Source organism: Leptonychotes weddellii, chromosome 5 (genome assembly GCF_054177405.1).
Source record: "Leptonychotes weddellii isolate Sample4059 chromosome 5, ASM5417740v2, whole genome shotgun sequence".
NCBI classification, from domain to species: Eukaryota; Metazoa; Chordata; class Mammalia; order Carnivora; family Phocidae; genus Leptonychotes; species Leptonychotes weddellii.
The window spans coordinates 81,668,728-81,687,026 of NC_138373.1; the positions used below are offsets into that span (position 1 = coordinate 81,668,728).

At 34.5% G+C, this 18,299-nt stretch overlaps 2 protein-coding genes across 3 annotated transcripts in view; both read left to right on the plus strand.

The window, feature by feature from the left end:
* The window catches only part of PLEKHA5 (pleckstrin homology domain containing A5), a 228,800-nt gene that overhangs the window by 174,593 nt on the left and 35,908 nt on the right, over positions 1-18,299 (plus strand). The window contains exons 15-19 of one of the 2 annotated variants that reach the window (XM_081821312.1): positions 3,073-3,153; positions 7,703-7,738; positions 8,248-8,310; positions 10,240-10,320; positions 10,454-10,603. In XM_081821312.1, the coding sequence (XP_081677438.1) occupies positions 3,073-3,153; positions 7,703-7,738; positions 8,248-8,310; positions 10,240-10,320; positions 10,454-10,603 (411 nt within the window). The remainder of the gene's footprint in view (positions 1-3,072; positions 3,154-7,702; positions 7,739-8,247; positions 8,311-10,239; positions 10,321-10,453; positions 10,604-18,299) is intronic. The other variant, XM_081821313.1, reaches the window with a different exon arrangement.
* Positions 1-18,299, plus strand: part of AEBP2 (AE binding protein 2) — a 281,379-nt gene that overhangs the window by 105,678 nt on the left and 157,402 nt on the right. The gene's annotated exons all lie outside the window — the stretch shown is intronic.

Genomic DNA, 18,299 nt, shown 5'->3' on the forward strand with positions numbered 1-18,299 from the left:
AAAAAAATTATCTGGGAATCAGGGTGTCTGTATTCTTTTCAAGTTCCTCAAGTGGTGTGGTTGTGAGTTAAGAACCCCTGGTCTAAACTTGAATTTTGATTTCTGAAGTAGTAATAAAGGGGGGGCGGTAATTACAGGATAGTTAACATGTATTTACAAATGTGTTGGGTAGCTTACTTTTTTTAATTAGTTAACATTTTTTTCTAATAAATTTTGGATGTAGATACAGATTCCTAAGACAGAATAAAGGTTTATAAAAACAGTTTTCTGGATCAGGACCTTACTACACTAGACAACTCCAGTAGGTTTCATCCACTTAATTCCCAGCCTTGAACATGATATGAACACATGGTGCTAAGATTTTTCTTAGCTTTTCATCACCAAAGAGTATTTGCCAGAGGATATGATTGTTCCATTAATTTTGTTTATTTCATGTTTATATATTTTACCCTTGACTCTTTAGTAACTTTTTTTTTATTAGAAAAGCAGTATCTACTCTGGGGAAAACTTGGGAAATGCAGAAAAGTATAGAGAAAGGAAAAAATAATAATCCACAGTCCCACAATTCAAAATAATTGCTGCTAACATTTTTATTCCTTTGTTGTACTAAATTGTCAGTTTCTAGAGATGACTTCTAATTTTAATACTTAGGATTTAATATGTATGAAATTTTTCATAATGAAAAATAGTCCATTTCAGAAATGATCTCTGAAACACTCTACAGTTTGTATAATTCATTTTTTTTTGAAGATTTTATTTATTTGAGAGAGAGAGAGAGAGAGCATGAGAAGGGCAGGGGTCAGAGGGAGAAGCAGACTCCCTGCAGAGCAGGGAGCCCGATATGGGACTCGATTCTGGGACTCCAGGATCATGACCTGAGCCGAAGGCAGTAGCTTAACCAACTGAGCCACCCAGGTGCCCTACAGTTTGTATAATTTAAATACTATTTTTGCTTTTAGTTTTTCTGTTCCTAGTTAGTTTCTTCTTGGAAAAAACCCTTCTTGGTGACTCAGTATTTAATAAGCTTTGACATGTAAATTAAACAGACATTTTTAAATCACAAATACGTCATCCCTTTCCACACATGCATATTTACCCTCTCAAAGTAGTCCACTAAATAAGTCAGGCTTGATTACCCTTGTATAGAAACCATATTGTCCCTTCAAGTAAATTTGCCAGGCTTAGAGTATGAACATTTGTCCTTAATCTGTACTATATTGAAGCTCCACTTAGAGGTGTGAGCCTTATTGACGTAGCCATTTGACACAGGGGTCAATTTGTAGTGCCAGATTTCCAAGACTCAGTGGGCAATTTCAGTTTGACCTTGAGTATCATTTACATGTGGATACTCTCTGATCTCCATTATTTCTTAAAACATTCATGTTCCTGACCTCCACCCAGTGCAAAAAAATTTGAGTCCAGTATTCTTTTGACTAATTTCCATGGTATGCTGTTGAAAAATAGTAATGATGAGATTGCTTTGAAAATTAAAATTTAAAATGGATAGAGACCTGTGCTTACTTGTGTTATATGAAGTGTGTGTATCAGTACAAATGAGTAAGCCAAAACATAAAAGCAGTTATACTTTATTCCAAGATTCACATTTGACTAAGATAACAAACATTCCCTTAAAACATAGAAGACACTTGAAAACATAAAGAGGTCTTAAATTTCCATGATAAAAGTTTTTTCTCCTAAGGAAAATTTACATCTGTACTTGTCTATTTATAAGTTACTTTCCAACACTGTAAAAAAAAATTGCCCTGAACTGCATATCAACACATCTGTTCCCTGTGTACATGAAATGTCACCTATAAATATGCCTTAGTCCCTTACTGGATAGCATTGCAGGGGAGAAAAAGAAGTTTGAGTTTAACTGATATGCAAATGTTGAGATTTTAAAATAAATTATTTTTTAAAAAATAAATTATTTAGTTTGAATAAACCTTTAAAAAAAAATAAACCAGTCACCAGTTTCTAATTTGACAATCAAAACATTTTATTGACATGAAACATTGGTAACTAGGCTAAAAATAAAATTGTTTAGATGTACACTTTTCAGGATTTATCTTTTATTTACATTATGCATTTATTAGTCTCAAGATTAGTAAACTTTTATTGTAGATTTAACGGAGTCAGTAAATTTGTATTTGTTAACCATAATAAAAATGCTTATTTTCTATAATATGCAGGATGAAAATTATGTAAAGTGTATGTTGCAAATTGCAATTATAAACAGACTTGTCTGCTTACAAATGGTACATCATTGGCCTTTTACTCTCTATATATTATGATGATTCTCTTTTGAATGCTTTAGCTCTTAAGTCCAGGACCTCCTAAAACAAATATTTTTCTAGAGGCAGTAATTAAGTACAACATTAGCTGGAAATGTGAAACATGGTTTCAGCCTTTTTAGGAGCTAGGGAGATACATTGAGTCTTTGCTAAATAAATTTTAGTTTGCATATCCTTGAAATAATTCTACATGTTGTGTTATACTGTGAGAAAATCCAAAACAGTGTATATAGATGTCTATCAAAATTAACCTTAATGAAATATGTGATTACCTAAATGATGAGATATACTGATTATTATATTATAGAATTTTAATATTACAAGAGAACTAATATTTTTCTGATCAGTATACAAAGAAATGAATATCATTTTAAGCTTTTTTACTAAATAAGTAATCAATTAAATGATACCGTTTTCTCCTTTTAAATAGGTTTTCACCCTGTAATTTACTCTTTAAATAAGTCATGATGCTTTATCATCTATTCTAGTATATGTAAGAATATTCATTGACTATATTGAATATATTTATAAAGTAAAACCTAGTTGCAGCAGTATTGCAATTAGTAAGCTTTTCTATAACCGGGGAAGTATTTTACAGCATTTAATACTTGCTTGAAATGGTTTATAGAAGTTAAATCTGTACAACCTTGGGGTAAAATGTAAACAACTGCACTATTAGGAAGATATTAAAGTAGAGGCTATATTTACAGTGTCGTCTTTCAAATCTAGCTATGCTGTAAACTGATGTTTGCTGTATGCTCCTCCTGATTTGAAATAGATGAAAGAAAATGAACCTATTATCACCATGGTTCACACAATGATTGAGAACTCGGCGCTAAGACCCCAACTGTACCAGCAAGTAAGGTCTTGGACAGTGAATGATACTGCTTTATCATCTGCAAAATCCCTCAGTGACAGTTTTGGTTTATCCTCAGAGTTACTCATAACATTAGTGTTTTCTTATTTCATTTTTTGTTTCTGTCTATTTGGAAAAATGCAATTCATCCATGCTTTTTAAGATGCTGCAGTATTCTTAGCATGGCTTTGCTGAACATTTTGCTGTTGAATATTAAGTGTGCCATTTTCCTGAAGTTTTTGTGCAGAGTATTTGATATGTACTTGGAGGTCTGCAGTACATTTGCAAAATTTTTACTAGATTGCCATTAATTTCGATTAACTCTAAAAGCATTAGAACTGATTTCTAGGGAAAAGTTAAAAAAAATTTTTTTTCCTTTTAGGGGCAGCCCCCATCCCACCCTACCCCACCCCACTGTTTTAGGAATAGATAATATTTATATGGGAGTTATTTAAATCTAGTTTCTATACTGTGGTATAGTAAGACCTAAAGATAGCCACTTCTTGACATACTGGGAATATCTTCTCCCTGTAATCTTACATTCTTAAGCCATCATATGCATCATCTTACGTCATTCTTTTCCCTAACTCAAAATATGTACCATGGAGCTGGCTGGCTTTACTTTAGGAGCTTGGTAATCTGCAGATCTGCAAAAGAAGTCATTTTATACATTCCTATCCGATTTTTTTGTATTTCATGGTCTAAATGTTCTTAGCTGTGTGTGTTGCAACATCAGCTTCTTCCACTTCAACACCTTCAAATTACTGTGGCCTATGACCTGTTATAATACTTTAAAATTCATACAGAAGAAGAAAATTAACTAACATGAAAAATGAATGTATTTTTATTAAAATACGAAAAAGCACCTATTAAAAAAAAAAAAAGAAAAAGCACCTTGAACTCTCTCTGGCTTTACAGGCCTCTGGTTTGCTTTAGTCATCTTGGGATCAGCATCATGGATGGGCCTTGAAACAGTTGGTAGGAGGGTGAGGTTACTCTTACTTCTGAACAAAGTTTTCTATCAATAAAGAAACAAAGTATTAAATATTTAAAGTTAAACAGCTTTACTTTTCAAAAGAAAATGAAATCTTTGTATTTTTATAGTAACCAGATTATAGAACCTTGACACTTCATTCCAAAATTCCACTGCTGAGAACCTTTAGCCCTTGTTCTGGAATTAATACCTTTCTCAGTATCTGAAGCTGTCACTTTATCATTTTATGTAAGGGTAAATGACAAGAGATCAAAGGCATTTTGTTGTAATAGGTTATACTTTCTACTTTTCATATTTTATATATTTTCATTTGTGGGTTTTCAGTTTGGTTTGGATTGGTTTTTCTTTTTTATATTGATCAGTAATCAGGGTTGATGATGCAGAAGTCATTGCTGATTGAAATTACTCAGTTGCACTAAAAGTTCTAATTGGAATTTTCCAAAAGTGTGATATCGGAGAGTGGTCTTATATACCGGTGTCACTGACCAGACCTATAGATTTATATAAATATATTTCCTCATTATTATATTTCCTTATTAAATATATGAATACTTGAAGGAGAAAAACTAAAATTGTACAAAACAGAAAAATCTGAATGGCTAACATCAGCAGCCATTCCTGGGCGTGAGCTAGGCAACCAATTACCAAGTAATGCGTGTTGACTCTCAGTCCTGTCAAGTTGGGGTGTCTTCAGGCAGTCCTTTTTTAAAAATCAGCCATTAATAAAGTACTTAAATGGTACAGGGCACCACTGGTGGATAACAGTGACCTTCAGACACACTTCCCAAACTATATTATTAATTTGCCTAAATTGAAATTAGATCTTATTTTTTTCTTCAGATTTCTGTTACCGTGTTATGATCCAAAGGAAATCTTCATGGAAGTTTATATTGTACACTCTTACAATTTGCTTCTGACGTTGTATTACAGTGCTGTGTTATAGGTTCCTGAAATACACCTGAAAATAAGGTGGCACTATCATGTTTTATGACCTGTTATTCTGAATCATAGCCGTTGGGTTTTCTTGCAGGAGAAATGTTATGTTTGCATTTTCTTAGAAAAAAGAGGACACCTGAAAAATTACGTATGTGGGAATTTTTTTAGAATTGGTAATATAAAAAGGACATAAAACTGAATCAAAACAAATGCTAAATCAATCCACATTGTGTTGAAAAATTCCTCTACATTTATTAATCATTTTACCGTCTTTCACAATTACATTTTTGTACTAGAGTTTTTATAAAATAATAATAAATATTATTTATTTTTTAAAGGTAGAGACTAATATTAGCAAATACCTACAGTCCTGTGAGGATTTTTGAGTCCTCATAAAATATCTAATTTTATCAAATATTTCCCCAAAAATGCTTTTTGGGGTTTATATATATGTATTTATTTATAAATTTTAAAATATATACATACATATTTAAAAGGGATACTGTAGAAAGTTATATTTTGATTAACAAAAGTAATTTTGTTTTAACCTAATGCCAACCCTGTGTTTTTAAATATTGTTAGATATTTTATTATGAAAAAGCTTTCTAAATAAAGCACATTTCCTTATATGTATGTATGTCAATAAAGTCTGTATAATACACTTCTCAAATTGAAGCTTGAACACTGCTCAACCTTTCATAATTCTACATAGCCCATTTTCATTTGCTTTTTTAGTGTTGCTGAGGTACTTCAGAAAAAGGTATTCAAACCCAGAACTTTTTTTTCTTTTGCTAAAGATGAATTTGAAAAATGATAAAAAAGTATTGCCATGAAACATTTGAGGCAGAACTTAATGAGAATATTCATGAAATTACTTTTTTCTTATTAGGATTTTCATAATGAGGACTAAGTAGCAAACTTCTTCAATTCTAGGTGGAAATTTTTTCAATAAACTATATCCATTTTTCTTAAGAAAAGCCTCAGTAATTATTATCAGTAATGAAAAATAGACCATGCTTAAAAGTTAATTATTGGAAGAATAATCCTGTTTCCTTATTCTTTTCTTCTGATAGGTAAAAGCAGTGTATAGCGGAAGGCTGATTATTTTAAGATTTTGTTAGTGTCTAATGAATATTTTTATTGAATAATTTGATAAAAGGTTTAAATAAATTTTTCAATGATACTAAAAATACAGAAACAACAAAATAAATTAATGTATTGTGCAGTATATTTATATGGCTATAAGGATCTATCACTCTTAAATTGTAACAACACAGTACACATTTTTTATTAATTTGCCACTGATGTGAAAATGAATATGCAGTAAGATTCCCTAAATAAAAATAGTATACCAATACCCTAAATTTGTATTACACATTGCTAAATTTCCATTTTAAAATACGAGGCTTTTTTATGTTGACCCTGAGATATAGGATACAATTCATATTTTAATCTAGGTGTAGCACTATCCACTAGTTACATCAAAATTTTATATTCTGTGGTTTAGTAAAGCTGTTTTGCATTTAACTTTAAATATTAAGTAAAGTGTATTTGGACATTTAGGAGCTAAAGGCTTTACATCTCTTAACTTTTTATAAATGAGAAAATTTAATTTTGGCATTACCTTCATTTTTTATCATGGATCTAAGCATTTTAAAACTTATTTTTCATCACTTTTGTTTTCAGATAAGAGTACAAATTACTTTCTTGGATCTAGGTGCTTTAATTTAGAAAGACAATTGACACTTCTTAGGACATATTCAATGATCTTTATTTTAAAATAGTGCACAAGTATTCTGACTTTTGTCATTAAATTCATTTTTCATGTGGTAATTCATTTCTATGAAAGTTTTGTTTAATCACTGCATACCCTTAAATAGTCACAGATTCATTTGCATGAGGACGTGAAAGTAATGTCTTGAAATGAAACACATAAATCCAGGATTTCTTATTGTATGTTTGTAATGCTTACATTTTTAACCTCCTGATACCCACATTTCTAGATTCCTTCAAAGATACTTGCTGTTTAAATTATGCCTCCTTCTAAGATGTAACTGGCAAGCAGTTTTTTACAGTGGGCATATATAGTTATAACCTTTTTTTATCATTTTTATTCATTTATATGTGTTTATGTGAAGTTTAATTTTCCAATCTAGAATGTAGTGGGGATACATTACTCCCATCCCCACTTAGAGAAGAAGTGTGCCATTTAGTAAACACGCAGTGAGCCCAAGTCAATTTTTCCTGCTATGTTTTTGTTACTGTCTTAGCAGTCAATATAAAGTCAAAAGACAAGAGAGCGTGAAATATTGCTTGCAGAGGCTATGATGTTACCTGTGGTATCACTGACGGGGATGGCTTTTGAAATCTTGATTAACACAAGCAGAAGTGAAGGTTTGTTTGACCAAAAGATATTGGGACGAAGCCGAAGAAAGGATGTTTAAATGCACTGAGCAGTAATTTCTTGTAGTATCATAAGACAAATGGCATCAATGAACACATATAAACTCTTTATGAAATTTGACTATCCATAGTTTACAACATAGGCTTTCAGTTTTATGAGGTTTTGAATGAGTTTCCTGTTTTCAATTAAACTCATCCTTTTCCCCCATTATCTTTTAGTTCTTAAGACAGAAGAACAAGATAAGTTTATATTGTGTATGTGTGTTTATATATTATGTATATGTATACAGTATGTTACGGATTTTGTTAATAAAGTTATACTAAGATGTGTTCGCATTTGAGTGTACACATACACAGTTGTCTGATTATGTGTATACCGTGAAGGATGGTTTTGACTGCTGAAATATGCCTGGTTTGAATATTTGATTCAGTACAGTTGCTATGATTGTATTTGTCAATTTTTCATTAAAATAATGTGTGTCTTACAAATGGAAAATGTAAGGTGCTGTATAATTTGTTTGACCAACTTATTATTTTGTTTGACAAGCTTAAGTTAACATTTTTATGTATCTTGCATATTGTATCACTGTTAAATATTTTTCTGCTTTTGTAATGATCTGTGTTTGAATTAAACTTCTTAAAGTATAAGAATCATTAAAATCCCATTTTTGTTATTGTTATATAAATCTAAAATGTTAACTATAGGCTAAGTATATTTTTTAAATATTATTTTTAAACTTGCAACCTGACATTTTTTCCTATAGCTGTCACAAGATGAATGTAGAGGCACATTATACAAATACAGACCTGAAGAAGTGGATATTGATGTAAGTGTTAGTATGCTATATATATTGTCAGTACTCTGTTCTAGTCCCTGCCAAAACATTGGAAATAAGCATGACAAAAAGCTTCCTCTTCCTCCCTTGCCCTCCAAAACGACATCAAATAAAGTAGCATTTTCTTTTACATCTAGGTTAGATTAAATCATCACTCCTCTATGTATTCTATAACAACCCCCCCCCCCATAATTAGCAGTTGAGCATACTAAGAATCACTTAAAGGAAAGTAAAAGACATTTCTAATCAAAAAAAGTATGGAGGACTGGAAGCAAAGTAAAATTGTCCTGTCTTCTAGAGAAAGTATCAGCCTCTAAAAGTTCTATCACTACTTCCTTTTTAAAATTCAGTCTTTTCTTTTTTTATTATATTTTAGATTGGTTGACTTACCATGTCGTTATACTTTCTCATTTCAGTATATTCCACTTGGTATAGCTTGAGTTTTGTCATGTAACAAAGACAGGGTAATTATTTTAACAGCTATGGCAAAGAAAGTGAAATCTCCAATTTTCTTGCCTACTTGTCATTATGCAGTCAAGTTTGGGGCATATATACAGTTTATCCAGGTTTTTTATTTTCAGACATCTGGACAACTGGTTTATTGTAGTATTTAAATTTTCATGGAGTATCCTCTGATATTTTCATAATTAAAAAATTAGGGTAATACCAAGAGTTTCAAACATTTAAACTATTGAAAATGATTTTTTTCTCCATTTAGCAAATTTTTATTTGTATTATTGCAGTTAGAAGCAATCTTTTCCTTATATTCTTTTATAAACATAAGAGCATAATTTTAAAATATAAAAACAGAATTCAGTTGATATTTTCATTAAGGATTGCATATATCACTTAACATACCTAGCAGTTGGTAGGTAAAAAAATATTAACCACATTGAAATGATTTAAAGTTATATGAGACTGCTCAGTTACTAACAGTATCTCGAATTATGTAGATTAAATAATATGGTTGAAATGCTTTTTCACTTTATATGCATGTTAAGCATTGTATCTTTAAAAGCTATTTTGGGGGAAAAAAAAAAAAAAGCTATTTTGGGGGCTCCTGAGTGGGTCAGTCAGTTAAGCATCTGCCTTTGGCTCAGGTCATGATCCCAGGGTCCTGGGATCAAACCCCGCGGAGCCTGCTTCTCCCTTACCTCCCCGCTTGTGCTCTCTGTCGCTATTTCTGTCTTTCTATCTCTCAAGTAAATAAATAAAATCTTTTTTTTATTATTGTATTATGTTAATCACCATACATTACATCATTAGTTTTTGATGTAGTGTTCCATGATTCATTGTTTGCATATAACACCCAGTGCTCCATGCGGAACATGCCCTCTTTAATACCCATCACCAGGCTAACCCATCCTCCCACCCCCCTCCCCTCTAGAACCCTCAGTTTGTTTTTCAGAGTCCATAGTCTTTCATGGTTCGTCTCCCCCTCCAATTTCCCCCCCTTCATTCTTCCCTTCCTGCTATCTTCTTCTTCTTTTTTTAACATATAATGTATTATTTGCTTCAGAGGTACAGATCTGAGATTCAACAGTCTTGCACAATTCATAGCGCTCACCATAGCACATACCCTCCCCAATGTTTATCACCCAGCCACCCCATCCCTCCCACCCCCCACCACTCCAGCAACCTTCAGTTTGTTTCCTGAGATTAAGAATTCCTCGTATCATTGAGGTCCTATGATACATGTCTTTCTCTGCTTGACTAAATAAATAAAATCTTTAAACTAACTAAATAAAAAGCTATTTTTTATTTTACTGATTGAAATAAAGATTGGCCTAATTAGGTATTATTCTATGGCTATCTTAAATGTGTTTTCTTGTTACACCTACCTTCAGTTACGGGACTACCTACTGCCAATTACAGGAAAAATAAAAAATTGCTAACAACAGATTTTCTCTTAAAACCTAGGCCAAGTTAAGCCGGTTATGTGAACAAGATAAAGTGGTACATGCCCTGGAAGAGAAACTTCAGCAACTCCACAAGGAGAAAGTAGGACAATTATGTTTATTATCTCAGTTGATGTTACTTTTTATGCTTATTATCAGGACACTGATAAAACTAAAGTAAAAAGAATTAATTCGATGATGCAGAACATTAAGTGTAATTATTTTTATTATAATAGTACACGCTTGAGCAAGCTTTGCTATCAGCCAGCCAAGAGATAGAAATGAATGCAGATAACCCAGCAGCCATTCAGACCGTGGTGTTACAGAGGGACGATTTACAAAACGGACTCCTCAGTACATGTAGAGAACTCTCTCGAGCCACTGCCGTAAGTAGCAGATTTTTTTCTAGTAAGAGTCACTGAAAAATTATGTGGTTCTTTTTTCTTTTTTTTTCCTATTTGTTTCTATGTAATTTGACTGTCTTTGGGATTATTCTTTACTATAACAAGAAATTAATTTGTTATTAACTAATAATAAAAATTAAGGGGTGATTTGTTTTCTGATGCAAAATAAATATAATTATTTCTCTTATAGTAAGCATTCTTTTCCTTGTGAAATAGTTGTTTATAAGGGAGATAAATACTCCATTCATGTATTATTAAAATGAAAACTTATTATGTTAACGTTTATTGCATTAAGAGAATAAGTCTTTCGGGACACCTGGCAGGCTCAGTTGGTAGAGCATGCGACTCTTGATCTCAGGGTTGTGAGTTTGAGCCCCATGTTGGGTGTAGAGATTACCTAAAAATAAAATCTTTTTTTTTTTTTAAAGATTTTATTTATTTATTTGAGAGAGAGAATGAGACACAGAGGGAGAGCACAAGATGGGGGAGGGTCAGAGGGAGAAGCAGGCTCCCCACCGAGCAGGGAGCCCGATGTGGGACTCGATCCCGGGACTCCAGGATCACAACCTGAACCGAAGGCAGTCGCTTAACCAACTGAGCCACCCAGGCGCCCCAAAAATAAAATCTTTTTAAAAAAGAGAAGAAAAGTATTTTGTAGATTTTAGGGGAGTTAGAATAATTTTGGGAAGGTGGTAATTGGATTCATTTAACCAACCATTTCAATAAAAAAAGACACCTGTGAAATGTTTTTAGGAAGCTGTTGACATTATCATTTAATAGCTGCAGTGTTGATCTCAGTTTAGATATTTCCATTATTTCATTTGATTCTCTTAATTATACTGTGATGTTCATAAATTTTTTAAGAATTTAATATCCTTTCAGTTGTGATCTCCTTGAAATCAGAACCCTATCTTGTTCATCTTTGTAGTTCTGGCATCCAGCGCTGTAGGATGTGCATTAAAAATTTTATGATTGAGGGGCACAAGGGTGGCTCAGTCGGTTAAGTGTCCGACTCTTGATCTCAGTTCAGGTGTTGATCTCAGGGTCCTGAGTTCAAGACCCATCCAGGGTTCCATGCTCAGCAGGAGCCTGCTTTGAAAAAAAAAAAGTGATGATTGAACCAAATGACTTACCCAGTGTTAAAAGCTAATAAATGCTATGCCTAGAATTCAAACCCATGTCTTCTGAGCATAATCCTGAAGACTTAAATCTACATAGATTTTCTCTAATAGAGTCAGAAAGAAAATATATGCACCTGAAATGTTGTCTAAAAGGAAGTAGTCACTTAGTTAACCAGTGGTGGGTAGGATTTGGATAGGAAGGGACAGAAAAGGGTAGTCCATACAGGATAAAATGCCTTGAACCACAACAAAGAGATGAGAATGTGAGAGACATGTTTGGAGAAACAAGAAATAAAAGTAACTGACTGGAGTAGAGGATTAGGAATATGACATTAGAAGGGGAAAACGGGGCTAGGTTGTCAATGCCAAGCTAATGAAAAGTTCAGTATCCCTATGGCAACCTGAGTCAAATCAAAATGTAGTTGGGAACTATTTCATGATTTGGTATCTGTTTTAGAAAATTCTGAGGATGAGTGTTCAATTGAACTGTTATTTTTTCCCCTTACCAAATGGGTTTAGTAACTTAAATTTGACCAGTAGGCTTAAAAATGTTTTAGTAGAAATTAATCATGTTTGAATATCCCATTTTCTGGTTGTTACCCATATAATCACTTTCCAGGTTTCTTTTTCTTTGCCTTCAGCGTTATTCATTGGTCATTACAGACCCTCAGTGTGTTCTTCTAACACATGTCTTACTACATAGAATACAAACTATACTATTGCCTTTGTAAACTTGTTCATATTTGTAGCTCAAGCCTAACAGCATATGGTTAACAGTCAGTGGATGTTGATTAGATTTAAAATTGAATTACATTTATGCTAGCAGAATCCCAGAGGATTCCTCTAATTCTTTCACAGTTGCTTGAGGTCATTGGTTCAAATCCAAGTCATGAGGTATAAAAGATACAAGAGGTATAACATTAACACTCCCAAAGATCAAAGCTTTGATTCTGAGAACATCTTCTCCTCACCTAGTTGGCCATTTAGGTATGTAAAATTAGGATTAACACAAGGCAGACATGTAAAGCAGTGTGCCTATTATGTTTTATTTAATTCCTGATACTATATCTTCTCTTTAGAAGCCCCATCCAACAAACATACATGCTTTAAGCACATAGTGCCTCTGTGTTCTCACCTTGTTTCTACTTCTTTTTACCTAAGCCTGATTAGTGAGAAAGGTTGTAATAACAGTCAGTTACGCTTGAAATTTTTCAGTGTGTCATTATATTAGTTTGGGGTCTTTTCTGAAAGCAGAGCCTAAGATGAGGGACTGGGTTAAGATAGTTTATTTAGGAGATGATTCCAGGAAGCAGAAATGAGGGTGTGTGGAGAATAAGACAGGAAGGGAGAAAAGTTAGGAAAGGTTTCCCTACTGAGCTGGTTTCCACTCTATGGAACTGCAGACTCTCTGAGGAAATGAGTAGATGCCCCAGAATTTTCTACTGAAGGCTGAGAGGCTATGTCTCATTGGTTGAAGTTACCCCAGTGTCCTTAATTCACCCACACATCCAAACTGCCGTAGCTGGCTGGCCATGAGACTCTGGTGTGCGTGGAATTTACCACAGTCCCTTGAAATTAGGTGGGCAAAGGGGATATAGTGTGGAGCTCCATAAAACATCTGCTACAGTCATCTCTCTTGGAATTTACATTAGGCCTCATGTCCATATGTAAGAGAAATATTCTTAGGCTTTATCAGCTCAATGGCTGCTTCTCTTACTCTACCCAACAATTCAAGGAACCAGATAATTTGTGACTCATCTAATAATGGCAGCAAAATATATTTGTAATTCTGTGTTTTTCACATATATTATCTAGTTTGATCTTTAAGAAAATCCTATGCAAAATAAATAATTATCTCCATTTATTTTCATTTTTATTATCTTCACTGCACAGATGAAGAAACTGAAGTTCATGGAGCCAAAATGACTTGTGTAGGTGACATAATTAGTAAGGAACAGAATCAACACCTAAATCAAGGACTTTTTAATTCTTAGGCTTCTGTACTTTCTAGTCCATTTCACTATCTATGTGGTCACATAACATGTACTTTCTGGAACTTGAAATCAAATTTAAATTATCTTACTCAACAATCCAAAATCGGAATTTCAGAAATCATAAAGCAGGTATAAAGGGCTCCCATTCATCCTGAATCATGCTAGTAGTTAGCTTATACATTTATCCACTGCAAAAATAATACCAATATATGAAGTAATAACAGTAATCTGGAATATTTCTTGGAGCAGTTATTTGGTACCAGATTCTAAGTACTTAACATGTACTTAATCCCCATAACCCCTTGGCATGGGTACCATTATTATTATGTTAAAGATGGAAAACAGAGAGATTACCCAGGATTACAGTGAATAAGTTGTGTGTATAGACTTCCATTAAACTGATTTGTGTTCTAAGTTGGATTCTAGCTAGGAGGACCATAAGTAAACAGATTTTAGACATCGGTGGATATACTAGAGTTTAGGATTATAAACTTACAGGGACAGGGAAGCAGGACAAAGGAACTGCTTTGGGGAAAAGCTTGCACATTAAATATCTTCATATACTCATTCATACTCCAGGTAATAAAGAGTTTCTGAGAATCATGGTTACAATAGTGTCGTTTTTTTGTAGTAGTTCCATCAATATTTATGAATTTGCATGGAATCTGTTTTGAAAGATTTTAAGATCATTTTTTTTTAAAGATTTAAAAGAGAGTGTGCACGTGCATGAGTGGAGAGAGGAGCAGTGGGAGAGAATCTTCAAGCAAACAAATCTTCAAGCTGACTCCCCGTTGAGCTGAGCCTGATGCCTGGCTGCATGAGATCATGACCTGAGCTGAAACCAAGAGTTAGACGCTCAACCAACTGGGCCACCCAGGTGCCCCAATATAATTTTTAAATACCTGGTTATTTTATAATTACAATACAACATCCCCCCAAAAAGAGATAGTCAGGTATGATATGCCTCCTGATGTGCTGCAGTAGAAAGTGCCCAACAACAGATGTGAGGCGTTTTTATCAGAAAATCAAATCTAAATCTCAACAAGCCTCAATATGTAACTGTGAGTTTATAGGAAATAAAAGGAAACAGAAGAGCATGTAAGGAATACCTAGGAATTCAATTCGCAAAATGTAGAGTAGGAGAAATTCTGCAGATCAAGTGACCCAATCTCATCCCCATATAAGTAGCAGGGGCATAGAGAGGATGATAGGGGAAACTGTTGTAATTTTTTTAAAACATTTTTAAGAAAGGGGTGCCTGGATGGCTCAGTCAGTTAAGCTTCTAACTTCAGCTCAGGTCATGATCTTGGGATTCTGGGATCGAGCCCCACATTGGGATCCCCACACAGCAGGGAGTCTGCTTGTTCCTCTCCCTCTACCCCTCCCGCCACTCATGGCACTCGTTCTCGCTAGCTCTCACTCTCTCTCAAATAAATAAACCCTTTAAAAAAATTTTTAAGGAATAAATATTAATGATTTTTAAAACAAGAATTTCCATGTTATTTTTTCATTTTAGTTTCTTTTCTTTAGAAATACATTCTGAGGGTCATCTGGGTGGCTCACTCAGTTAAACATCTGCCTTGGGCTCAGGTGATCCTGGGATCCTGGGATCAAGCCCCATGTTGGGCTCTCTGCTCAGCGGAGAGTCTACTTCTCCCTCTCTCTCTCTGCCCGTCTCCCCCTACACCCCGCTGGTGCTCTCTCTCACTCCCTCTCTCTCTCTCTCAAATAAATAAAATTGTAAAAAAAAATACATACTGAAGTATTAATAGATGAAATGATGTGATGCTTGGTGTTTGCCTTGAAATAATCCCCCAAAGATAGAATATGTGAGTACTATAGATGAAACCAGAATGGCCATGTATCCATGCTGTTGAATTCAGAGTGGGCCCTACTTTTGCCTATATTTGTGAATTTCCATTGTGTATGTCTGAGAAAGATTAAAAGAAAATCCACAGAATTGCTAACAAAAGTGTAGTACATTAATAGGTATTTTTTCTTTCCCTATATTCTAGCATTTCTACATTTATAATTATACAAATTTATTACATCTAAAATTTGTACAATAAATAGCCACTTTCTTTGAGATGGAATATAGTTTTTATTTCAGAGATTAGAAGAGGAACTAGATACGAGTTAAAGATTATAAAAATAGATTACACGTTTATGTTTATGTAGCATATTGTATAGCTGTTCCCATGGCTGCATTTGGTTATAAATTGCCATTGATATTGGACAAGAAAAGGAGGGGTGCTTGGCTGGCTCGGTCATTAGAGCATCCAACTCTTGATCCTTGGGGTTGTAAGTTCAAGCCCCACGTTGGGTGTAGAGAAATTACTTAAAAATAAAATCTTAAAAAAGGAAAGGAAAGGTCTTATTACATTAAAACTTGGAAATTAATTATTTGTCCTAATACTTTCTTAATAAAAATGATAATACATATTCACTATAGCTCTACTGGTAGATATTAAAATCCTCATTTTACTTGTTCCACATCCTGAAGTTAGACTGAGTCAAATTTTTTAACATCTTCTGCCATCCCTGTAACAATCTTACATGTGTACACACATTTTTTTTTTTTTACCTTTGTTAGAGTATAAATATTCTCAGAAAAGGACACAATTTAAGTGCACAGATATGGCTGACATCCATATCAACACACTGAATTTTACTAAAATACCAGAAACTCCCCTCCCAGTGACCGCTCTAGAACCACCATTATCTGACTTAAACTATACATTAGCTTTTTGCTTATTTTTGAACTTTATTAATCATATATATATAAATCATGTATAATCATATAGTATATACTCTTTGGCTTCTTTTAACATTGTGAGAGGAATCCATGTGGCTGTAGATTGCAAGATGTCATGTATTCTCTTAACTTTATATAGCATGAAACTCTCCATGCTTTTTATCAAAAGCACTGTCTCCTGACTTAATACCTGTGATTTTAAGATAATTGAATGTTTAAAAGTCATTACCCCCCCCCTTTTTTTTAAAGATTTTATTTATTTATTTGACAGAGACGCAGCGAGAGAGGGAACACAAGCAGGGGGAGCGGGAGAGGGAGAAGCAGGCTTCCCGCCGAGCAGGGAGCCCAATGCGGGGCTCGATCCCAGGACCCTGGGATCATGACCTGAGCCGAAGGCAGACACTTAACGACTGAGCCACCCAGGCGCCCCAAGATTTTATTTATTTATTTGACAGAGAGAGACACAGCGAGAGAGGGAACACAAGCAGGGGGAGTGGGAGAGGGAGAAGCAGGCTTGCCGCTGAGCAGGGAGCCCAATGTAGGGCTCGATCGCAGGACCCTGGGATCATGACCTGAGCTGAATCATGACCTGAGCCGAAGGCAGATGCTTAACAACTGAGCCACCCAGGTGTCCCTAAAAGTCATTACCCCTTTTAATTGCCTTATCAAACTATATATTATCTTCTTGACAAAAAAAAAAACCCGTAAGGTCATATTTAAAGATTTTCAACATGGTATTTGTGAATTTGTCAATGAAATGCTCGGCCAGGTATTGGAAGAAACTGATGTTATGCCAGCGCTGCCACTTTCCTTGCTGTCCTCTGTTGATTTGTGTCCTGCCCACCCATAACCGTGTTTGAGGAGCCCAGAGACAAAGGCAGAAACAGCTAAGCCCATCAGGATTATGGGTCTCAAGCCAAATGTTATAGCGCAGTGACGGCAGGACTTTCCAGGCTAGAAAACTTGAAAGTGTATTGTGTTTCTTCACCCTTAAAATAATTTCTAGCTCGGGTGCCTGGGTGGCTCAGTCGGTTAAGCGACTGCCTTCGGCTCAGGTCATGATCCTGGAGTCCCCGGATCGAGTCCCGCATCGGGCTCCCTGCTCGGCAGGGAGTCTGCTTCTCCCTCTCCCGCTCCCCGCCTCTTGTGCTCTCTCTCTCAAATAAATAAATAAAATCTTTAAAAATAATAATAATAATAATTTCTAGCTCTAGAGTTAATGTTTTCTGTACTTCTAGGATTAGAAACGCAAGGATTCTTACCTTCCTAAAATGTTCTTACAGAGGCACCTGGGTGGCTCAGTCGCTGAGCATCTGTCTTCGGCTCGGGTCATGATCCCAGAGTCCTGGGATCAAGCCCCACATCGGGCTCCCTGCTTCTCCCTCTCCCACTCCCTCTGCTTGTGTTCCTGCTCTCGCTATCTCTCTCTCTGTCACATAAATAAATAAATCTTTAAAAAAAAAAAAAGTTCTTACATTTGGTTGCCTCTATAGCCTTTGAACCGACCCTACACCTGCCTTTTCTCCAAGAGAGGTTAGGTGTTAACCTGGCAATGCCATCTTAATTGCTGAGCCACCATGGAGTCTGGAGATAAATAAATAAGGAGATCAGTACCCTTATTCATTCAGGTAAAAGTTTGCTGGAGCCAAGTAAAAAGACTAATATTTACACCATATAGAAGAGGTAAAAACCTTTAGTCCTTTATCACTTTGCCTTTTAAAAATTTTATTCTTGTGAAATCAGTTAAATAGACTCCCTAAATTATCTATATAATATAGAGATGATAAAAAAAAATCTCCAGTGGTATA